The sequence below is a fragment of the Lonchura striata genome, chromosome 6, assembly GCF_046129695.1.
Source record: "Lonchura striata isolate bLonStr1 chromosome 6, bLonStr1.mat, whole genome shotgun sequence".
Lineage (NCBI taxonomy): Eukaryota > Metazoa > Chordata > Aves > Passeriformes > Estrildidae > Lonchura > Lonchura striata.
The window spans coordinates 9,589,347-9,613,237 of record NC_134608.1 but is presented as its reverse complement, the minus strand read 5'-3'; the positions used below and the strand labels follow the sequence as shown (position 1 = coordinate 9,613,237).

The 23,891-nt window shown below is 39.2% G+C and overlaps 1 protein-coding gene across 1 annotated transcript in view; it reads left to right on the top strand.

Annotated features, from left to right (window-relative positions):
• Window positions 1-23,891, top strand: part of KIF26A (kinesin family member 26A) — a 95,837-nt gene that overhangs the window by 59,854 nt on the left and 12,092 nt on the right. The window contains exons 5-10 of the mRNA XM_077783938.1: window positions 7,692-7,875; window positions 19,747-19,956; window positions 21,920-22,013; window positions 22,501-22,763; window positions 23,011-23,194; window positions 23,481-23,640. Coding sequence (XP_077640064.1) covers window positions 7,692-7,875; window positions 19,747-19,956; window positions 21,920-22,013; window positions 22,501-22,763; window positions 23,011-23,194; window positions 23,481-23,640 — 1,095 coding nt within the window. The remainder of the gene's footprint in view (window positions 1-7,691; window positions 7,876-19,746; window positions 19,957-21,919; window positions 22,014-22,500; window positions 22,764-23,010; window positions 23,195-23,480; window positions 23,641-23,891) is intronic.

Below are 23,891 nucleotides of genomic sequence, written 5' to 3'. Positions count from 1 at the left end.
TTGCCTAAGGAGTGAGCTTAGATTGATGTGGCTCTGCCTTCTTTAGCTCAGTTAGCTCATGAAACAGAGTGGGGAAATATTGCTGACATTCAGGTAGTTGTATTTTCACATAGTACACTGCTATCGATGCAGTGTGCAGCCCAGGAACTGACATATTTCTGTATTAAGTGTTGACAGTCTTGCTTACTTAAAGATTAACCTACGCAGTTTTTCAGCAGTTTGTCATATGGTACAGTTGTAAACAGCGAGTGTGGAAGTGCAGCAATATGTTCATCTGCTCTGGCTTTGTTTAACATCCTCAGTGAGCAGAGCTGGAAATGGTATGTGGCAGGCAGGCTGCTGTGACTAGCTGTTATTCTGATATATTTATATATATATATAGATATATATATATCTGTCAGTTCCTGAACGCTGATTCTGGCTGCTGAAGCAAATGTCTTAAATCTACAAGCTGAAGAGAACGTGGAAGGGACAATTTTGTAGCAGCAACCTCAGAAGCTGCTGGTTTGGGAGAGCAGAAAAAATGGTTGGAGTGCAATTGTCAGTGCTTATGAGTATCTGCCCTTTGGAGTTTCTTATACTTGGGGAAAAATTACAGAGAAATGTGGTGAAAATTTCTTATTGGATACCTATATTCAAATTGCTTGAAGATGGGCTAGACTGGTTGCTTCTGTTAAGTTAATAAAGAGCTGAGTGGAGGGACCACCTCTAGGGTCTCTACAGCATGAGGGAGCTCTTGTGATATCAGAATACCTTGCTAATTTGTTTTAGCTTCTCATTTTCTGGAGATTGTTTTGAGTTTCTCCCAAAGTGGCTTTGCCTGGTCTGTACTGTGTCTGAATTCAGGTGAGTCTTGATTATTGCTCATGGATTCACAAAGACTTTATTCCATACCTTATGAAGTTGTAAATAGAGCTGGGGGCAAGCAACAAGGATGGTCAGAAATTGAGGAAACCTGACCTGTGAGGAGAGGTTGGAAGGATTGGGACTTCTTAATTTGAAAAGAGAAGACTGACTACAGTGTGGTAGTGGTTTTCATCCAGGTAACAGCTGCTGCAGGAAATGGAAGTAAGCTCCTCTACATGCCTACTGGTGAGGTGGGGGAAGAAATAAGGAATGGGAGGCATGAGATGTGAATTTTCTAGGAGTAAGAGTAGTTAAAAACTGTCTAGTAAAAAACTGTAAGATGATGATGTTCCTAATATGTCAACACTGCTGATTTTTATTTCTGCCTTGCTGATTTTAATAAGAGATAGTAAGAGAAAATTACAAGGTCAAAGTGAGAGGCTGAAATTCAAGTTTGAATTGCAAGATTATGCTATGTGCATGAGGCAAGGCATGAACTTTATCTCAAATTGGAGATACTTGCTCTCACAGTGTTGGTGAGGTAACATACTTGAAATATTAAATGTGGTTTGACATTTTGGAATGTTTCAGAATAATGGGTTTCTATTGAAACTTTATTACCCTCACTCATTATAAAAATGCCATTGTTTGAGGCTGTGCATTGTGATCCAGATGAACTAACTATTTATTGAGGAAGTCAAAACACAGAAATAAGGAACATTAATTGTTTGTTCTTCCTGGCTTCTCAGCAACATTGCTGGGACAGCTAAGCAAACAAAGATTTGGTGTAGAACTTGTGTAATGGTATGAAGTGGGGAAAGTGTTATGTCCTTCAGAAGCTGAACATCCATCACAAGAACCTAGTAAGCTTGGGGGAGGAAGAGACCATACCCTCAAAGTTTATCATATGCTTTATAAGTGGCTCCTTGGACAAAATTTACTCTAGAAATACAGATGATGCCTGACCAGGTCATGATGTATTTAGACATTCCTGGTTTTCTCTTTAAAAATGTGTTTTTTAAATCACATTATGTTTTCCAAGGTGAATGCTGTTAGTGGAAACAGATACCTTGTTGGTTTTTAATTTTGCTTGTGGTTTTGGGTAGCAACTGCATTTTTTTTTCATTGTGCTACCTTCCTAATTTTTGAACTTGAAATCAAACAGCAATAACAATAATAAAAATAATAATGCCAACCAAGTTTGTCCTGTGAGTTGTGGAAGACTTGGGACAGGGTGCTGGCTGATGTATTGTAGGACATCCGTCCTTTTGTTGCTTGTTTTGATGAGTGATTAAGGAAACAATAACTGGAACTGCAGATAGGATGACAGGCTGTGACTTTCCCACTGCTTCCTTTGGAACTGGTTGGTAGCAGGAAAAGGTTGGGATATTGGGTGTGAGGGGGGGTTTATGCCTTGTTGAGCTGAGAACTGGGAAAGTTTGGGAAAGCTTTGCTTTAAAGTCAACTGGTTCTCATGTAAGCCTGCATCCATAATTTTCCAAACTTAGGAGGTGGCTCAGAATCAGGATAAAAATCACTTCCGTGATGTCTGTCAAGGTCAAACCAAAAGTCTTGAGTAAGCATACTCTTGTGTAAAGTCCAGAGTTCAGGATATTTAAGGCTTGGACTGTACACTTGTTTGGCCTTGACCCTTTCAGTGAAGCCCTTCAGCATTTTCACAATGTGAATAATGATAGTGATCTCTGAGAGATAAGGCTGGCCAAGAACACTAAAACTGTTAATATTTAATGAGTCATGTTGAAATGAATGTGCAGAAGTTTTCTTTTATTATTCTTGTCAGTGGAACTTAATAATGGGAAGCAAGACTCCCAGTTCTATTTCTGACTTGTGGCAGTTTGTCCAGAAATGTACTGCATCCATTAAGTCCTCTGCCTTTATCTCAGTTGACTCATTTATAGTATGTGTCCCAGAGTATATTTCATAGCTCTCTTCCTTCTGAAGGTTAATAAAATTCACAAAGTTTTAAGGAAAAAAATTATAACTTTGCATAGTTATTGAAGTTTCAAATCTAATTTTCTTTAGTTGTGGAGAAATTATGCTCAGAAAGAGTGCATTAGGGATTTAAATTGTGCTGTTTACTTTCACAGCTATAATGTGCAGAATGTGTGCAGGGAGTGTAAGCTTGAAGCAGCTTGCTGTACATCAGAATATCTGAAATGTCATGCTAACAACATAGGCAGAATTTCAAATTAAAAATGGCATGGCTTTTCCAACGAGCAGGCTTTATAGCTACTGTTGTTGCAGAGTCTTGTTCCCTAGGTGCTGAGCATTATGTAATTGATCTGGCCGTGGTTTTCCTCACTGGTCTCATCCATGCATGGCAGAAAACCCAGTAATCTGTAAATCGTGTGGGGGAAAGAGCAGGTTAGAGACTGTCCCTTGTCATTTGATATTTGAGTGCCCCTGCATGTGCCATATATTAGTTTTATTTTCTACCGTGACGCCTAGCTATGAGGAAAGAACTCTCCAGAGCGTCTTAAAAGACATCTTCTATTAAAGAGGGAAGAGTTAAGCAAAATGCAGACAGTAGATCTCACAGCTGGAGATAAAAGCAATATCTGTGGATGTCTCTCATGCTTTAATTGGAAGAGAAGCAGAAGGGTGTGGGGCTTAGTTTCCCTTGTAAGAGTGTTTTGTAGAAGAGGGTTGTGAAGGCTGAATAAGGAAAGACAAGGTAGATGGAAAGTGTAAAACTCTATCAGAGCTATGAGAAATGTTTGGTACATGTCCCGAGAAACAAATAAATTTACTGCTTACATTTTGTGTAGAATTCCCTGAAGGTTGTAATTTTCCCTGTGAGGAAACAGGAGTTGATACTGAACAAGGTCAGATGGCCCATTGTGGTGCTGAAAGTGTGTGTGAGGGCCTCCTGTGCAAGATTAAATTTGAGAAATAGAAGCAGGTCAGGCAATGGACATGGCACCAAATTAGGCTCCCTATAGAAAGTGATGTGGTATGAGCTTGAGTTCTTTCTTTCTGGTGCTAGACAGAAAGGGCCCAGTGTAGGAGATCTTTTCCAATCCTGTCTCCATGGAACAAATTCCCCTTGAGAAAAGGAATTCTGGAGAAAAGATACAACTGAAAACTTAAGTGTAAATTCAGAAATGCATTGTTGGGTAAGGACTACAGAAAGTCTGGCACTCTGGAGTGTCGCAGGACTGGCTTCATGTAAATGCATCCTCTCATGAATTTTTCTGAAGTAAAGGGGTTTCTGAAGTCAAATTCTGCTTGATTTATTTGGGCCCATGTCCAGACCAGCTTGGCCTATATTTTGGCCTAATGAGTAGGTAACTGGCATGCCACCAAATGTATTGTTTGTTCTGCAAGAAGCACATAGGGATTGATGAGTGTTTCTGTTGTGCTCTTTGCCTGGACCTGTCCAGGAGCCCAAGCAGAGCATGAGAAAGGGGCTGCCCAACTGGCTTTCTGTTAAAGAACTGACTGTGCTTTTTATAGGAGCTGAGGATGACAATTACTTGAATTCATATTCAGAGTCTACAGTTTGATAGTTTGATGTTTTGTTTTGCCTGAATTGCCCTATGCTTTCAATTAGATCCTTACCCTTTCCCTTTCAGAAAAAAAACAAAAACAAAAAACAACAAAACAACAAACAAATTCAAATCCTGCAAGCTGTTTGATACTGCTTTTGCAAGTTGTCTGTGGTGTTCCAGCTCCAGAAATAACCTTGTTTTAGTGTCAGGCAAAGCCATTCTTACATTCAAACACAGAGAGGCTGTAATGAAGCTTTGTCTACTTTTACCTGACAAGAGATGCTTTTTAAGTGTGAACCACACACATCATTATTAGTGCAGTTGGCTGGTTGCCCATCAAAACACTGACTGTTTTCTACAACAGCTACTCCAGTTCCTCTGCTTTCAGTTTCCTGTTATCTCACATGGACATCAACAGTCCCTTTGCCAAATTTCTTAGTAAAATCATCGCCTTCCAGACTCACAGGAAGAGGATTTATCAGCACTACAGCAGTTAATTGCTTTAGGTAGCACATGCCACTGTCCTTTGAACAGTGGAGGTGCAGGAGAGTTACAGATATTGTCAAAGTGACCCAGTTTGAATGTGGTTCTGTCCTAGTGCAGAAGTTAAGGCAGTTAGTAACAGATTCAGTATCTTGGATCTGCTTATCAAAATGTCCCACAAATGTGGTACTGAGGTATTTTGAGAAATGCTGTACTTGTATAAAGTGGCATTTTGTGTTCATTTTTTATATGCATTGCTTAGCTTGGCCTTTTGGGGTGCAGTTATGCATTGAGTGTGGTGCTTAGTTAGCTGCTTGAACACACAATTCCCGAGTAAATTTGTCCTTTGTATCTCATTCTCTTTCATGTATGTTTCCCAGAGGAGCTCCTTCAGCCAAATCTGTTGCAGGAGTAATTATTTCATCAGGATTTAATGTATATCTTGATTGCACTTTGAAGGCATTCTCTTGAGGAGTTTTTATAATTTCAACAAGGGATCATAGCATGTAAACAAGAAAATAAACATTATCTTTCATATTAATCAACAAGACAATTAAATAATAAGCAGGATTGTTAATTGGTACTTGGAGATAGATGCTAATGACTGTCTTGAGTTTCACAATGACAGTACCAACAGGTAGGGACTCTTTTCTGCACAGTAAAGCTGCATATAATTTAGGAGGCATTATGGTTTTAATGTGCAGCTGCAACCCCAGTGAAGCTGTGCAACTCTGTTCCTGGTGTCCTATTTCATCATATGTTTTCCTACTGAATGAAGTATTAGCAAGGGGATTTGAGATTTAGGCAGTTAAATCAGTTCTCATTGCCACCAAACTCTTGAGGTTCTGTATAAAGCCATGCTTGTGGTATTTTGCTTCACCATGGGATGCAGTTCCTGCTGGTTTCAGGATGCAGTAGGAGTCAAAAGCTGCTTCTTTCCTCAAAGGCAAAAGTCCAACTTGTTCCTCAAAAGACAGTGGCTTTAGGCTCCCTCTGAGTTTGGAACTAGAGCCTCATTTTTTCATCACATGAATCTTTGTATTTTTCTAAATACTGTAGTGTTTATAGAGGGAGAAGGAAGCCTGTAGGGGGTCTGCATCTTTAGAAGTTGAGGTAAAAAGGTTCAGGAGGTTAACACACACATAGTTTGGAATATAGAGAAAAGGACTGGGAATTTTGGAGATCTGTATTGAGTCCTGCTGTTGTACTAACTAGCTGTCTAATTTTAACTCAAGTGTCCAGTTTTGCTCCTCAGACACAGCCAGTTCTTTGTACTGTTGCTCATTTGAAGCCAATAGTGCAGCTGGAAGAAGCTGTGCAGCGCTTCTGCTCTTGATGTTAATTTTTTTCTCACCTACAATGAACATAAGCAAAGGAGCAGTTTCCCTCTCTGATCAGCTCACTAAGGTGACTAAGCCTGAGGCTGCCTGACAATAATGATAAGATGCATGGCAAGGCTGGGGTTCTAGATTTATCCTTAATTCATTATGACAGCAAAACACTGTCTTGGTTTCTCCATGGGTCTGTTTGCTTATAATACTTCACAGATGCTAGTGCCAGTTTGATTTCACTGAAAAGTATTTGGTGATCTTGGGCTGAAAGGCATGATGAAAATATGAAGTAGTAATTAAAAAAAGATACTAATTTGTTCAAAGTGACAAGCCCTTATATTGCAAGCATGGAGCAGAATAGTGGTTTGTCCCTAAAGGACCTGCTGGCATCAGTAGTGTGGTCTCAACATGTCCCTAGATGCTGGCAGGGGGACACCTTGTGCTTTGCTGCCCTAACAGTCATTCAAAGTAATGCTAGAAGGTAACAATTTGGGTGCTTTTATGATATTTATCTGTGGAGGGACTGCTGACAATCACAGGGTTGGATCATACGTGTCTTTTTCAGGTGGTAAAGCTGTCCTTGACTTTGAGAGAACTGAGATTTTACCCTCATTGCCATGCCCAGTTGCCCAGCATGTGCTTGCTAACATAAATATTTTATTTTGCTTAAAATAATCACTCTGCAGGGTGAATTTTATTTTCTCATGTGGATTTTGATGTAGGGAAGAGTTTCTGTTTTGGTTTCTTATTTGGTGCTGCTGATGGGGAATAGTAGATTTTCTACTATTCCCCATCAGCAGCACCAAACAAGAAACCAAACCAGATTATGTTCCTATTTTTATTCACAAGGAAGAATGTTACAATTTTAATTGTGTGTTCTAATTTTTGCTTCTTCTTCATCTTTTATGTTTTGAAATTCTACATTTCAAAAGCAGGATCATTATCATTCAGCACATTAAAGTGTGTCTTTTTAATAGCTTTCCATTTTAATGCAAAAGAATGGAATCGGGGAGGCAAAACCAATCTGTCTTGAAGGAAATTTCCTGTTATCCAAGGATTTTCTGTGCAGCCAACAGGAGAGGATCTTGAGCCTGGCTGACTTGGAGTGCTATCCTCTGCCTTGAGTAACTTGTAGAGTACAAAGAACCACTTTCATAATGTTATCACCAGCAAAGTCCATCTGGTTCTGCCAGTGACAAGGGGATTATTTCAACTTTTTACTACATCAATGAGATGTTCATTTTTTAGGGTCCAGATATTAGGCTGTTGGGGGAAAGAAGGGCAAGTTTGATTATAATTGAAATTTTGTTGGTGGAGGAATTAACTGAATATTTTGCCAGTAATTTTTCTACCCATATTTCCTTTATTCATGTCCTGATAGCTTGTCCTTATGAAATCAGATTAGAATGCAATGACTTGATTTGTTAAGCAGGCAGTGATGACAATGAGCATCTGTTTGTCTGGTTCAGTTTCCTATTAACACCTAAGTAACATTGTCCTTTCTTGCTTTTTTATACAGAGCAGCACAGAAGCTTAACCTCTCTTCGAAGAGAAAGAAATACCATCCGCCCCTGCCACACACACACGACTTCTCTATTTATGCTACTAACTTTAGTGGCATCCTGCAGCTCTGTCCTCCCCCAGCACCACCATGCCTTCTGAGAGCTGTGTCCAAAATCAAGGACAACCCTGGCATTGGAAAGGTAACTTTGGATTTCAATATTTTAAAATATTTCTCTACACAAATTTTAACTGGGCTAGAAACTTCCAGTCTAGAAAAGGCTGGATTGACTCAAGAAAAGGGTTTTGGGATAGAGAGAGCCACAACCACTTGAATGTGCCTGAGTCCTGTTACCTCCTGTGGACTTTGCAAAGAGTAAGAGACAAAATTTCCTTTCGCATCCAAACCCACTGGTCCAAACCCAGTGCTCATGCAGCTGTGGAAGAAGTTGTCTCTGTGTTGCCAGCAGGACTCAGGCACTGGTGCTGTCTCTGCTGAGGTTAAGGAGATATGCTGAGGGGGCTTTGTTTCCCTCTGCTTCACGTGTCATTGTAAGAGTATGGAAATGGAGAAGCAGTCTTGCCAACTTAGGAAATGCAGCACCTTTGAAATGGAAAAATTCGGGCTAAGTTTATCTAGAATTAATTAAAATACAACCCAATTACTTGGAGCTTTATTCATATTTATAGCTGCTTAATCATCCACACAACAGAGTCTGAATACTTATTTACATAGGGTACAAGAGATTAGTGTTTGAAGATAGAATTGAAGTATGTAGTGTGCACCGGAGAGCTAAAATATGCACCTAGAGTAGCTATACAAATCAGCATTAACATAAAGAGTTTTGTCAGCCTAAATACCTGGAGCTGACACTTGCTCACAAAGAATACTCTGTATTTCCTAACTGAGTTTGTACTTAATGAAAAATAAAGGAGAAATTTGGGCTATTTTAAGAAGGTGAAAAGTCACAGAGGAAAATGGATTGTTTTTGTTCTCCTGCTTTTCCAGTGTCTTAGAAAAGAGGATGTAATGATGGAATACAGGAAACGTGGCACAGTAATTTAGACATGCCCAGGTAGAGGAGGGAATGTCCTTTCTATGTGTGAGCTTTAACAAAACCCATTTTTTGTGCCTGTTTTTTTTTTTTTTTTTTTTTTCTGTGTGACTCAGTACTTGGCTGTGGCACCAGGAGCATTGCCATTTCTGAGGCACTTTGCCCTAGGAAGACCTTTAAAGTATGATTGTATACCTTTGTGCCTACAGCTCAGTAAAACTGTGTCTGCATTTGTGTTCTGCAGCTGTGTGAAGCCAAGAGACTACAGCCTTTTTTACAGCCTCAAAATCTGTGCTTTGAGGGCGGCTGGTGGAACTTCCCTGCATGACTTGTACCTCATGGAAAGCACTGGTTTATCTGGTGTCTTCAAAGAGATTAACAAAGTCTGTGATCAAGTGCATGATTTCAGAGGGCAGGAGATGACATGCTCCACCTACTATGATGTGCTCTATCTACTCTTTTCATTAGCGAGTAGAGTGGAGAACTTCTCCAGGGAAAAGCTCCACCAAAATTCCAAGGATATGGCAGGACCCTGATCAGCTCAGCTGCGGGAGCTTTTCCAGCATGGGATATGTCTGTCTCTTGACTCTCAAAATACCTGTTATTTAGCTCTCAGCTAAAAACAGTAAAAGCATAGAATCACAGAATATCCTGAGTTGGAAGGACCTGCAAGGATCATAGAGTATTGAAGATTCTGTTTGTTATGATTCTTGGGGATGGTTCCCTGCAGGGCCAGGAGTTGGACTCAGTGATCCTCGTGGGTCCCTTCCAGCTCAGTGTATTCTGAGAATCTGTGAGGATTCCAGCTGTGTCCTTCTCACCAAACTACTTGTTGACCACAATTTGGAAGAATCCTATGCTTTTCTGGAGAGGGCAAGAGATCTCTGTTAATTGAATCATCCTTTTTTTTCTTGACTTGAGATTTAGAGCATCCAAATAGTGACGGGGTAGGCTAGTTACCAGTTTTAATGCTCCTCAAAACCCAAAATAGCCATCTCCAAAACACAGTGTAAGATCTGCAGTATGTATTAAATTTTTCTTAACCCATTTCTCTTTTGCAACTTTATAAATATCAATGTTTGCCTTAAAAAAACCTCAATCAATACAGCTTTTTCTAAAAATTATGAGCCAGCACAAATGAAATTTCATGTGTCTGAATTCTTAGAACTTGTGATCCAAGGAGAAGTATCACTCTTAGGTGTTCTTTAGTGCAAAAAATTCATAGTTTCACCTTTTCTGAGCAATGCCAAACAGCTTTTGGTAGCATTTAGCTCACTATGCATTAACACTCTCCATTATTTCCCACTCATCAGCTTCTGCTGATGAAGATTTACTCAGCTGGTGTCTCATGATGAGGGTGATGGGAACAAAGTAGTTACTTTTCCTCCTCACTGCTTTAAGTATTACAGCAATGGACAGAGCAGTCAGTAAACACTGGCAGTTGTGCAGTGGTCCTCTGTTAACATCAGTCTCTCTTCTAACATCTTTTTACTTTACATTGCTCCTGTCATTTTCCTTGCCTTGTTTTGCAGCCTGTCCAATAATGAATATAAGATACACATATGGAACAGAATCAGTGGTGAATTCTGGAATCACTTTTTCCTAGCACAGCATCTGTGGCTGTGGTTGGTACTCTGTTGTGGTTTGGGTGATCATTCCCACGTCAGCAGTGTCCCTCACTATTCTGTGTGTTTACAGTGAGTTGAACAGCTGGTGGAGCAGCCTTTTCCTCCCTCATCTCTGAGGAGAAGTTGTTCTGCAAGAATAAAAAATAGAAGTGACAAACTGAAAACCCTTGCAGTGTCCAGGATGCTTCAATGAGAGGAATGTGCCTCCCTTTATGAAAAAATGAGGAGATGAATGATATGCCAACTGTGCCAAAATACTATTTATTCTACGTGAGCAGTGCCTGAATACTACAGTGACTAATTATTGTTTGTACTGACACATTCTGTGCAGTCCCATTTCTCATAAATCCACTGGAAGCTTAGAGTAAAATACATGTTGAAGCATTTACAATGGCAAATATGACTGGCTTTCTGTGTTGTCTCTGCAATGGTAATTCTTATCATTCTTTCCATCCACTGATACTCAAGGTTGGTTCAATACATTGTAAGATACACAGAAGCAGTGTTGAAAATGTGATATAATTTTTGAGGCTAACAGAGAAATAAAAGTGTTTCTGAACTGTGTGATGGAACAGTTGAATCTAAAGAACTGATTGAAAGTAGCATGTGGACTATCTTGTGTTCTGTGGCATCTAGAACTGATCAGGTCCTGCCAATGGTCTTGAACATTTGAGCACACATGTGGGGAAAAGAAGGGGCTTGAGTTCTTGCTTTTCATAAGCTGCATGGCTGCAGCAGGTACAGTTACTTTGCATTGTGAGCACTGCTGGGCGAGGCAGGAATGTGGAGAGATTGTGATGGCCAGTTCTTGCATTTGCACTCAGTTTTTGATTATTTGAGCCCAAGATCTAAATTTAGTCCTAATTTCACATCATTATCTCCATGTGTATCATCCAGTTCTTCTGTGGTGAAATTGTTGTGTGGCTTTTGTGGTTGAATACATTTGTTATTTGAGACTTACTGCAGCAGAGAGCCCTTACATATCTTTTGCAATTTGTATTTATAATTTCTAAGTGTTTCAAGTATTCTTCTGGAAGGTGGAAAATAAATGTCTTAATAATCTCTTTTACATTTCAGAAATACCTTTTTTCTGCATATAATAATTTCAGAAGAAGTGTGTGGACTTGTCCTGTGATATAAATCTTTAATTACGCCTTTTGCTTAATTTCCTTTAGTAATATTGCAAAATGTTATACACTCTCACAGGTGCTTGCTGGGGTTGTCAACATGCAGGAATACCAAGCAGAGAAAAGTTGAAAAAAAAGCAGCAATTTAGAACAGCAGGTCTGCCTTGGACCTGTGTTTCATATAATCAACAGTAATCAACTCATGCACAAAGGAAGATCCCACTATCAATTCAAACTGGATACTGAAAGGAATTTTACACACTAGCTGATAAATGTTACGTAGCAAAATTCATACCTTTCTCTTGAATGTGCCAAAAGCATCAGAGTCCAAACCATTTAGTTGAATCCTACTTAAAAGGCAATGATCCAGTGCAGTATGATTCTTGTAACTGAATCATTTTTGTGGTCTCTCTGGGTGTTATTAAATTTAATGTCAGAATAGTAGGAAAGACATCTGAAAGCCATTTAATATTGTCACTGGAAAGAAGTTAGATTATACTCAATTTCTGACATTAATGTGCTACTTAAGATAATTTATCATATTGTGGTATTAAGAAAGACATCCTTTTTACAGTGGCTGCTGTATAGCATCCTAATGGGCTATTTTTCTTTAGCATGGTAGGAAGCCTTTTTCATGCAAAATGTTATGTTCTGGGGTTCTATTCAGCTCATTCTTTATAATACTGCATCACTTACAGCAGCAACTTTAAGTGCTTGTCTCTTCCAAGGATTCTGTCAATTGTTTTAATGTTAGAATGACAGAATGCTCCTATATGAGACAATTGAAGTGGAGCATTTAAAGAGAGCCTGAATTGTCAGACATGTTTCTTGGGCAGGTATATACATACTACTCTCCATTTATGAGTTTTAGACATTTACTTCCATTTATGCTTTACTAAGCCATAGCTAAGGTACTGCTAATATGATTTACTGATCATGGAGGGTTGTCTTAAGTGTGCTGTGTGTCCCATTCACTGGTTCTTATGGTGGTTTGATGACGGATAACAAATAGGTTCTTAATTTTGTCATCTTTACTGCTCCTTGCTCCCTAATGGCTGAAGCGTTATTTCTGATATAAGTCATGTATCAGAGTAAGCACTTGCCTATCAATGTATCATCACTGTATCATCCAAGGTACTTGCATCCCTACCAAAACACCTTGAACTGCTTAAACAAAAATGTGGAAAAGTGAGATAAAAATACATAAGATCTTGTACTTTGTTTTTCACCTTGAAAAAATGAAATAGTTTTTCATCATGTTTTCTGAGAATCAATTGTTTTTTAGCAGAGTACTATATATAAGTGTTTTTTTTTTTTTTCTTTCTGTTTTAGGTTCTCCCAGGGGAGCTAGATGGTCTATGCTAGTGTGGCAATTTCGCATATAAATTTGCCATCCATTGGTAGTGGCAGTATATGAAAGGCTTGTAAGAACCACCCACGGTAAAACAATTTAGCAAGGGTTATATATCTGTCAGTTACAATTAAATCCATGAAAAATATTGGCTCTGAACTAGGACTTTTGTAATTTGATTTACACTGTAGTTGAAAAATAAGTGATTTTATTGGAAAATGGTCTTTATTCAATGGAATCTGAATTCCTTGTAATTTCTTGGTAAGAAATCTTAATTCAGAATGGTGGGTGTCTTAGCGTAGTTATTTAATTAACCTGCTGTTATGCGCCATTTTGTGAACATTGGACAAAATTAACTTCCTGGCTGCACAATGCCTGTCAAGGATACGTGTTTCTAGGGAATATTTAGTGTCCATTCAAATTTGTTATAATGACATTTATTGCTAAAGACCAAATTGCTTGTTCATTTAGGGATTATGATACTGCTGTAATGCACAATATGACCAGTATTTTTAAAATGGATTCCAGTGTAGTGCCAGCACCTTCCCAAAAAATAGACAGAGTTCATTTTAGTAAAAAAGTCTTGAACACGTGTATTTGAAAATCTTACATGCTTTTTAATCCACTCCTTTTCATTTTTTCCTTCTCATTATGTCTAATATGAAACTTGACAACTATATGAGCATCAGATGCTAACAAAGCATCACTACAGAAACATAAACACTGCACATCCATTGATTTCAAAGGAGGTACCATATGTTACAGTTATGCCTGTGCTAACATACTTGGCTGGGTCAGGACCCTAATTTCCTCAACATTCAAAATGCCATGGAATCTAGTCATTACCTAAGTGAATTAGTGGAGTCTTCTCTGTCTACATGTCTGTCCCTAATTAAACTGTGCAGAGTGTTGGGCACCCTCCACTGAAAGATGAATGACCAATTTTCTATGATATATATATATATATATATTTTTTATTTGTTGCCTAAAATATGTAGTAGAAATCCATTATAGTCTTAGGAATTGGATTAAAATCATCTGGTTCTTTAAGTGTGAGATGATCCTTCCCCTTTCTCTGATCTCAGAGTTTAAAGCCTTTCCACCTCTCTTGATTACGGGATAATAATCTATGAGAACCTGTTTGTCAATCTCCTGTCTGTTTCTATCTAGAATTATGTAGGATTGTGTCATTCTCTCTGTTTATCAGTGGCTTTTTTCTCTGCAAATTCAGGCTTGGACCTGATTTCTTCTGGGACAATACATGCCTGACTGGTTTTGGAGTTTTGTATTCTTTGATGTGTGGCTTTACTATAGCTCCATTCAGTTCAGATCCAAATAATATGGGCCTTACTAGATAAAATTGTTAGTTTGCCTCTGACTATCCATCTCACCTTCAGCTGTCAGTTGCTTCAAAGTTTTGATTTCATAGGTTTTTGGTCTGTCTCTTCCTTTTTCCAGACTTCTTTCTGGCACTGACATACACTTGACGCTCTGCACTGTCGTGATGCATCCTGAACCCAGCCCATTGCTTTGGTTGGTGGGACTCCCGTGTGCTGTTCTCCTCCTCTCCAGCTGGTTCAGTGTGTTGGGGACATCTGGAAATCATGAGCACATACCAATGGGTCATGTGGCAGTGCTGGAGAAGGTCACAGCATGGGAGCAGTGACTCCACACAACAGTGGGGCAGAAGGTCTCTCCTTGTGACCCTTGTGTGAAATGGAATCTCAAATGAGGAGGAGTGCTGCAAGGGGAGGAAGGGCTGGTGCCCACCAGGATGTACATCCCTCAGTTTCTGAGATATTTTGATGTTCAGGTGAAAACTGTTAAATATCCATCTAGATTTGACTTTCATAAAGGTTAAAGATCTCAAGGTCTAGAGTTTTGCCTCCAGGCTCCAACTGATATTTGAGTGGATCTGTGATTCTCTTGTGATCTCATCAGATGTTTCTAAAACTTTATGGGGTTTTGCCCCAGAGTCCTCCACATAGCCTTGTCTTCCACACAGAGGACTTTTCTTTTTCCCCCTAATTATTTTTTTTAAAGAAATCTATCCTTTTGCAAATTTGTCTCCTTAAAATTCCATATGTTTGCATAAAACTGGTGTGATTTTTGTTTTTATGCTTCAGCATCCATCCCTTGCATAGCTGGAACAAATGAATTCTAGTGGCTGTTTTCTTTTATTGCCTTTCTTTGCCCTGACTTCTACAGTAGGCTGACAGATGAACTTAAAAAAAAAAAAAAATTCTTTGATTGCTTGGAAAATTTCTCTCACCCTTGCCAGTGAAGGGTTAAAATTGCATCCGTTATTGTGCTGGGTGAGGGGCCTCTGACCTTCTGCCACCCAGTTCTAGAGCTTTTCCAAATCAGATGCTTGTTTATTTATTTTTTTGAATTCTTTCTCTTGTAATGACATATTCAAAATATATTTACCATCTTCTTTTCCCAAACATTTTTGATTTTAATAGGATTTCCTTCAGCAATTCTGCTGACCTCCTGGTTTCTGCATATACACAAATTTGGAAAAGTTCAGTAATGGAGTGTGAACCCTCAGTGTACAAACCTCACCAGATTAGAGTCAGTTAATTAATGAGATACTTCAGTTGTTTCTGTGACTTAGGCTGTCTTCAGGCACTGAGAAAATATTAATAATGTGCAAATATTGTGATATTTGTGTTTTATTTTTATTTACATAAATTGAACTCAAATACAAATCTAGCCTCTTTTTCCATCAACACCCTCATTAAAATAGAGCCTCTATCCAGTATTCAATGCCTGCATGAAAAACTATATACAAAGTCTTATGTCCTTCATAATTATAAACTTTCACTTGTGATTTTTACTTTGTGGTGTTCTCTTTATTTTGCGTTGAAGAAGAAACAACAAAAGGGGAAGAAAGGTATTAATAATACCAACTTTTAGCAAAAAGGGTCATTCCCATCACAGGATGGATGTCTGTGTTAGCTCTCCTTAAGGAATATAAGAGTTGTGGAGTGCCCTGAGCCTGAGATGACTTTTCTGAAATCATCAAACTTGTATTTTCTTCTCATTTTTTGTGTTCTCTCTCTTTCCCCTCACCCCTAATCCTTTCAGCTCGCTTTAATTCCCACTCCCCAACCTGTTCTTTTTCCTTTAGACCTGTCATTCTTCCATTTCTTTATTCATTCTCCACTAAATTCCTTGTGTTTCCTTGCTTTGTACAAATGTAAGCATGTAAGCACTTGGAGTTGAGCCCAGAAACCTGGACATATTGTAAAATAATCACCCACAAAAGGTGTGATCTTGAGTGGGCCTGAAATTAATTGCACTTAATAATTCATTTTCATAAGCAAAGCATTAGAGTGCAGTCATTGCTGATTTGCTCCCTAGTTATGGGCCAGAGTTACTTTAATATTTACAGGCCCTGTATTATCCTGAATCCTCCCCTCGCTGCAAGCCCTTGTTTCTGGATGATTTCCTGCACCACATACTGCTGTCTCTACAGGTGAGCATGCCTTTTGTGTGAGAAGTAGATAAAGAGACACAGGAGAAGCTGCAGTTAAATTGATCCTTAAGGCAAGAGCCATGCTGGCTCTGTAGTACTCACACTGTACTGTTTTCCTGCAGTATTAACTCCAGAAGAATACTGGGATGAACTTCGGAGCTGAGACTATAAACCTGTCACTTAAGATTGGTCCTCAACCACAGGCATGCAGGAAGTGTGAGAAGAATAAACAGTATTACACCAAACCTTTCCTTTGTACACACAGAAGCATGTGCATGCACCTGGGATCTGCCTGCTCTTAGTTTTTGCTCTTGTGAAGGGATATGTTTGAGTAATCTATGTGCTTGATGGTACATCCATGAGCATTTCTGCTTTATTTCTGAGTGAAATCAGCCTGGCTTAGCATCATGAATGAGTGTGGCACATTATAACTCTAAAATTACTGACAGATATCACATACAGATATATTTAGTGGGCAGGGAAATGAAATGTGAAATCTATTTTTCTACTCTGCAAATCAGCTTTTATACACAAAACACTAAAAGAGGAAGTCCCTCAAGCTGCTTTTCTTTTCCCCCCGCTCACATTTGTCTTGAAAGCTCAGTTCCATTGTAAACATGAAGGTGACCCTTGAGTCCTGTTAAGTTTGGGGTCTGATCCATTGTGGGAAGCTATTTTTGTATCTTTCTGATTCAGAGAGGTGGTCTTAAAAAGCTAATTTGTTACACAAGGATTTCCTGTGGGTGAAGCCATCATTGTGTTTAGAGGGAGCAATGCTCTGATGGAGGTAACTTGCTGTTTTGGTCAGGAGCAAACCAATTTTTCTCTTATCCAAGCTCTGGCTGCTATAATCTAATAATAGATGGAAGAGAGAACAGAAAGGACTGTTTAAGTAAGTGCTTTGAAAACAGCATATATTTTAAAATTCATTTTAATCAAGTGACCCTGAAGTGGGCATTTATACTTATATATATTTATATATTTAGGTTTTGTTTCTTTTTTTTTTTTTTTTTACCCTGAGGGAGGTTATTTTTTATGAGCACCTTGGTAGCATGTCAAGGTTGAGCTAGCAGGCTAATACACAAAGCTGGCTTCATGCAGCTTTTATGGGGAAACAGCCTTGAGTGTGTCACCTCTGATGCACTTTGCTTTTCAGGCAGCTGTTTCATTTATTCTAAGGTTTGCTTGTTTTCTGGGGCTGTATTTTCATATTTTCTTTTGCCCTGTGAAAGGCGAAAGAAAATAAAGTGTTGAATCAGGGGGCAGCTTAGTCAATAGCTAGAAGAATTTGCTGCTGTGTTTGGTGGAGCCTCCTGCAGTGTTTATGGGAAGGGGTGGTTGTTTCTTAACCTCTTTGTTTACAGGAAGAAATGTTGGGGAAAAGCTTTTAGAGCTGCTTTGTGGAAAATATTTCCTTTGAGGGTGCTTGAGGAACTGTGTAGGGATGCCCGTGTGCAGCTTAGCCCCCATAGAGAGAGGGAGATGGAAGAATGGGACAGTTGAGAATGTAAATGTTCGAATTACCTGTCCTCGCCAGCTGGAGAGGGAAGGGACAGTTCAGCATGGTGCTTCCTGCTGCTCCCACATCTGCTGTGGATCATCCTGGCTTGGCCACTGCATTTCACTGCACACACTGGGTGCAGATGTGTCTGCTGTCACCGTTTCATCTTGTCTGGTATGAGTGTCCCTCAATCCCTGAGGGTGCCTCAGCCTGCTCCGGTCTCCGCTTGTTGCCTGTATTTCACATGCTGTGCTTGGCTGAAGTAGATTTTCATCTTTGGTTCTTCCTTTGCTTGTATCTCTGTGGACACAGAAGTGATGGGGAAGTGCTGACTGCAGTCCATTTTTTTAATAAAGACACAAAGAATGTGTTCATGAAGTAAGTGCACACCATTTTAATGGCATAATGTTCTTGAAACAAAGTAAGTAGGAGCCAAATTGTTCTGGCACATTTAAGGTTACATTTAGCTAAAATCTTACTGAAATAGAGAATCATTCTTTATCAGAGACAAATGCTTTTAAACCCAGCTTCTACATGCAATATCCAGCTCAGGGCTAAAAGTGAGCCTGGCTAATTGAACCATAGAGTTATCCAGGTTGGAAAGGATCTTCAAGATCAAGTCTAGCTGTTAACCCAGCACTGCCAGGCCCACCACTAAACCCAGGAGTGGGTGTTCCGTGGCTCAGTAGCTGTGTTGCAGAATAGGAAGGTGCTGATGAGTGCTGTGGACAGTGCATATGTAAATTATTTCAGCTGTGGTATATCGCAGCCATGGAGGCTCTCCAACTACCTGGTTAACTCTGGTGCTGTGAGAGTTGTGTGGTAGTTGAATAAGGAGATTGTGCTGTTGTTCAGCTTGTTACTGAAACATTTCATACACCATGGAAAAAGTAATTCTCACTGAACATTGCTTTTCTCTGAAGTCTGATCTGCAGGGCAGTTCAGAGTTGAAGTTGCACCTGTAATAGTAATTTACTTCAGTGCAAGCTGTATAAAACATGCTGGTTCTGACATGGGAGCATTTCATAAGGATAAATGGTTGTAAGTGGGTGTGAGGCAGTATTTCACAGGTTTTTAAAGTAAGAGTATGATTTCCAGGAAGCTTAAAAGAAGCAGGTGCGCAGCTGTTGCTGAATTTTCCTTAGACCTGGTCACTTGGCTTTCATAAGGTGCTTTGGAAATCACAGCCAACATGTCAGAGCTTTCTAAAGATGCTGTCTTAAAAACCCCTGTGTAGGATATCATCATTTGTAGTGCTGCAATAAAAATGTACCTTTGTGAGAGGGTTCTTTCCAAGCTTTTTGACCTCTTAGTGGTTTGTGGTTTGATTTATTTTCCCTTCTTTCCATTCCCCCCCCCCCCCCACCCCCCCCCCCCACCCCCGCCTCCCCCCATTAAATCTGCAGCTAAGCACTGAAGAGCCTAGCAATGACAGCATAAAGGCAACTGCCTGGGACAGTTGTAAGAAAGACACCTTTTTATTAGAATAATATGAATGAGAAATTGAAAGTTTCTAGACTTATTTCTAATGCAGTAGCTGTCTGAGCCTTGTGTTATTCAGACTGGTTTTCAAAGTGTCCCTTCGGTCACATTGAGTACTTGAAAGGCAGGAGACTAGAATTTTCTTTTCTTTGGCATCATGTTACACCTACAGTGGATCATATTTGCAGATCAGACATTTATAAATTGAATTGGTAAAACTGGAACAGTGTCAGCTGAAGAGACAAAGTGCACCTTTGAAACCTAATTAGTTCAGTGAAGACCCCAGGCTGGAAAATCTGGCTCCGTTTTTGTCCCACGGTTGTTCTGACACACCTAAACAAGATAAACAAACACATCATGGGAAAGGGAGTGGGTTTGGGAGGAATGCTTAGCATATGTTTATCTGTAGCTGGGAACTCAGGTTGTTGCTTTCTTCTGAATCCTTGCAGGTGAAAGTGATGGTAAGGATTTGTTCCTCTCAAGGGACACATGAAACGTCTGAATCCATGTCCTTCCTAAAGGTAGACCCACGAAAAAAGCAAATCACATTTTATGATCCAGCAGCAAATGGGCCTTCCAATGCAGGTCACAGAAGAGGTGTTGTTGCTGTCCCAAAGATGTTTGCCTTTGATGCAGTTTTCCCCCAGGACGCTTCACAGGTACTGGAGTCACTCACATAAACCTCTTGAGTCTTCTCTTGGCCACTGCATTTGATTGCCTGAGGAGTTTCTTCTGTTTCTGGGGAATTTTATTTGAATGAGTTGTCTTAATGCCTGGAAAAAACATGCTAATTAATAGACAAGTGGGTAAATTCTTACATCTTCTGTTCAGTTGAAATGTAAAATAAAGGAATAATAGCTGGGGAGATAGATTTGCTGATGAAATTGCCTTCTTGTGTATTTTCTTGTTAAAGAAAGGCACACAGCCAGCTTGAAATCCAGTTTTCCATCCAGCTAGGTTTTAACCCATTTGATGGGACTGAAACAAAGTCCTTCCCCAAAACTTTCAATGGGAAATAAACATGTGCTTAATGTTAAACTAAATGCTGTTAGGAGGAAAGATAAAGCTAACCCCTTGGGATTGTTTTACTGGAACAGGGAGCTTTTATATTATCTGCACCTTTTCCAGTTTGTTTTTACTGTGGTTTTGACTGATTATTTTATGTTGATGGTTGTGCTGATGGTAATGCATGTCTTTCTTTTGGCCTGCAAAAGGGAGCACTTATTCAGTAATAGCCTCAGACCTGAAATCTGCTACACAGACAGGATGGCTGGTCTTTGAGAGGATTGGGGTCTGCTGTATATTCAGTGAGGGTTGCACTCATGGACATCTGATAATTCCTTCTGTGAAAAATCTTTGGTTCAGAAAATAAAATCCTAGAACAGCTTTAAAAAGAACTAATTCAACAGCATTTGAAGGGCTACACCAAGTCTGAACGGCTGGAAAAAAAATTAGGGTGAAAAATATAGTGCAAAGTATCCAAGGTAAAAATAGTCTATTGATGTTGAGAAAATATGACAGGGTCTAGTTCATAATCCCCTCCTCAGATCTTCTCCTAGGCTTTTGTTTAATTTTTTGGGTCTTAGACTGTAGATAAGAAACTATCTATTGAGTCTAATTTCTAGACAAGCACTAAAAATGGAGAATAACTTCCCACACGCATCAGTGCCCAAAGCACAGGTGGCCACATCCAAAAGCTGTTTTTAGATCATGCCTAAGTTCAAACAGGGTCTTTGTGCAGAAGTATGCAACATGAGTCCAGAACTGGAAGTGAGGTTTTCTTACCTTGTGCTGTCAGCCTTGCTGGTCACAGCCTGTGTGTCTGCTGCTTTTGGCACCAGTCCTGCAGGGTGTTGACCCCTGGTTTGGGATGGCTTTTCAGTTCCTAGTAGCAGACTTGGGTGGCCTGTTGTGATGTTTTTGGGAGACGCTGGCCACTGCAGCCCCTTCTGTGGGGGTGTAATTGCTGCAGGCAAGCTTGCTGCCATGCATCTGCAAACAGAGCCTTATCATTTCACTGTAGTTACATATTTACAGCAGCCCCCTCCCCTACCCTCAGTTGCTGTACTTAATAGATCATCCTACTGTGTATTTGAAACCTTCCCTGATGTGGATAAACTGGTTTTAGCACAATCAAGTATTTTAGCAAGTTTTTTTTTTTATTAATGATGATGTTTCCACTGGAAGAGGAAAATGTGATACTATGAAATCTTATTCAGGGATCTTAATGCATTTTCTCCAGTATGGATGTCTTTTTAATTCCTGTGAGCACTCCTGAGTAGCTTAATTTCAGTGGAGTTGCTACTATTACTGAATATCTTTGGCTAAGCTATTATACCAGCAGGAAGCCTGGTTGGATAGCATTCAGTTTGCTACATTAGTCATAGAATCAATATTCCAAGAGAATAGGTTTAATAGAATTGAAAACTATTTTAGGCTGTAGTAGCATATTTTATTATTTTTTAAGATAGCATACTTACTAAAATAATAGGACTGATGCCATAAAAATGGGGAGAATATTGCACCTCAAAAATATTGAGTCGTTCATTTCATTACAGGAGAATAGTAAAAACCACAGCAGTATATGCTCTTTCACTTATTTGTCTCCAATTTTTCTTTCAGGCTGAGGTATGCTCTGGAACGGTAGCAGAAGTAATCCAGTCTGTTGTGAATGGTGCAGATGGTTGCATATTTTGCTTTGGTCATGTCAAGCTTGGTGAGCTCCCAAATTCGTTACAGTTAATTACTATGTCAGTCTGGTAATTACATGCTGTCAGCTCCTGGAACAATAAACCTGGAGTATATGAATAGATTAGAATTTCTTTTTAATTAGCTTTGCAAACTTATCATGGTTTATTTCTACACTGTGATTGTAAGTTTTAATTTGAAAAGGTAAAATGTAGCATCAGATTAGCTTATTCAAGAGCAAGTTTATGTAGGTGCATTGTGATGAGAATCAAAAGATCAGAGATGTTTTTAACGTTAATTTGCTGTGGGTCTGGCTTACAAAACTTGCAAACCTAATTGAATAAATAGTAATGATTATTAATTAAATACTTTGAATTTTTTAATCTGTTCTTTTCCTTATCTGTGCAGCACATGGCATTACATGTAATGCCATGATGATATCAAGTGGCAATATGAAGACACACTACCTTGTACAAGAAAGGTTAATTGTGTTTATGCTTGTCTTTTCATTCTAGGAAAATCTTTTACCATGATTGGGAAAGATAACTCCACACAAAGCCTTGGTATCATCCCCTGTGCAATTTCTTGGCTCTTCAAATTGATCAATGAACGTAAAGAAAAAACTGGAACTCGTTTCTCTATTAGAGTATCTGCTGTAGAGATCAGTGGCAAAGATGAAAACCTTAAGGATTTGTTAGCTGAAGTAGCCACTGGCAGCCTTCAGGATGGCCAGTCTCCTGGGGTTTATCTGAGAGAAGATCCAATATGTGGAACCCAGGTATAATGAGTATCACAACATAGATTTTTCTGAGCCTTTCTTCAACTTTTTATTTCCTTTTATCTGACAACAATTATGACAACTTTTAAGCCTGTAAAAAAAATGTATTGCTTTTAATTTATAAGCTCATCTCCCATGGTGTACATATTTGTTTCTCTTAGTGCCCTGGAGATTTATAGCATGTTCAGCAAAAAATAATAAAAAAATGCCCCTGTGCTAATTAGTCATTTTCTTGTCTATATTCAAGCTTCAAAACCAAAGTGAGCTAAGGGCCCCAACAGCAGAGAAAGCTGCCTTTTTCCTTGATGCTGCAATTGCTGCCAGAAGCACCAGCAAGCCTGAATGTGAGGAGGAAGATAGGAGGAATTCACACATGCTCTTTACTCTTCACATATACCAGTATCGCATGGAGAAGAGTGGCAAAGGAGGAAGTATGAATGCTCTTACCATATTGTTTATTTTTAAATGATGTGGTCTTCCATTAGTTTTAATAATAATTTGCAATTAACTTAAAAATGATCTCTCAAGCCAGTTGAGTCACCTTTAACTTTTGTAGCTGTGACTAATATCTAGTTTCCTTACAATTAAATATTAATGTGGTCATTATTCCATTCTGTATTCATTATTCTCCTCATTTGAATGCCTTCTGAATACCAAGTTTGGCTTGAGTCCATACAAGAACGTGATGTACAACTGTTTTTCCCCTTTTTGTTTTAGTGTCTGGAGGCCGCAGTCGTTTGCATCTCATTGATCTAGGGAGCTGTGAAAAAGTGCTGAGCAAGAGCCGAGATGGAGGAGGCTCTCTGTGTCTGTCTCTCTCTGCCCTGGGCAACGTAATTTTGGCCTTAATTAATGGTGCTAAGCATGTGCCATATAAGTAAGTGAATTCTAGTCTGCATTATCTTAAATTTGTGGCTGGTGTTACCTGAGAAATGGATTGCATCACCAATTTGCTGTTCACATAATATGAATTAAAAGAAATGCTGTCAGAGAGGAATCTGTCTTCTTTTAAAGTCACTCATACAGGTAGACATATCTGTTCATCTACTTGTCCATACTAACATACACACAGGTTTTCAAATATTCAAGTAATGTGAAATTCTTAGTTAGATGGCCAAAAATGGTATA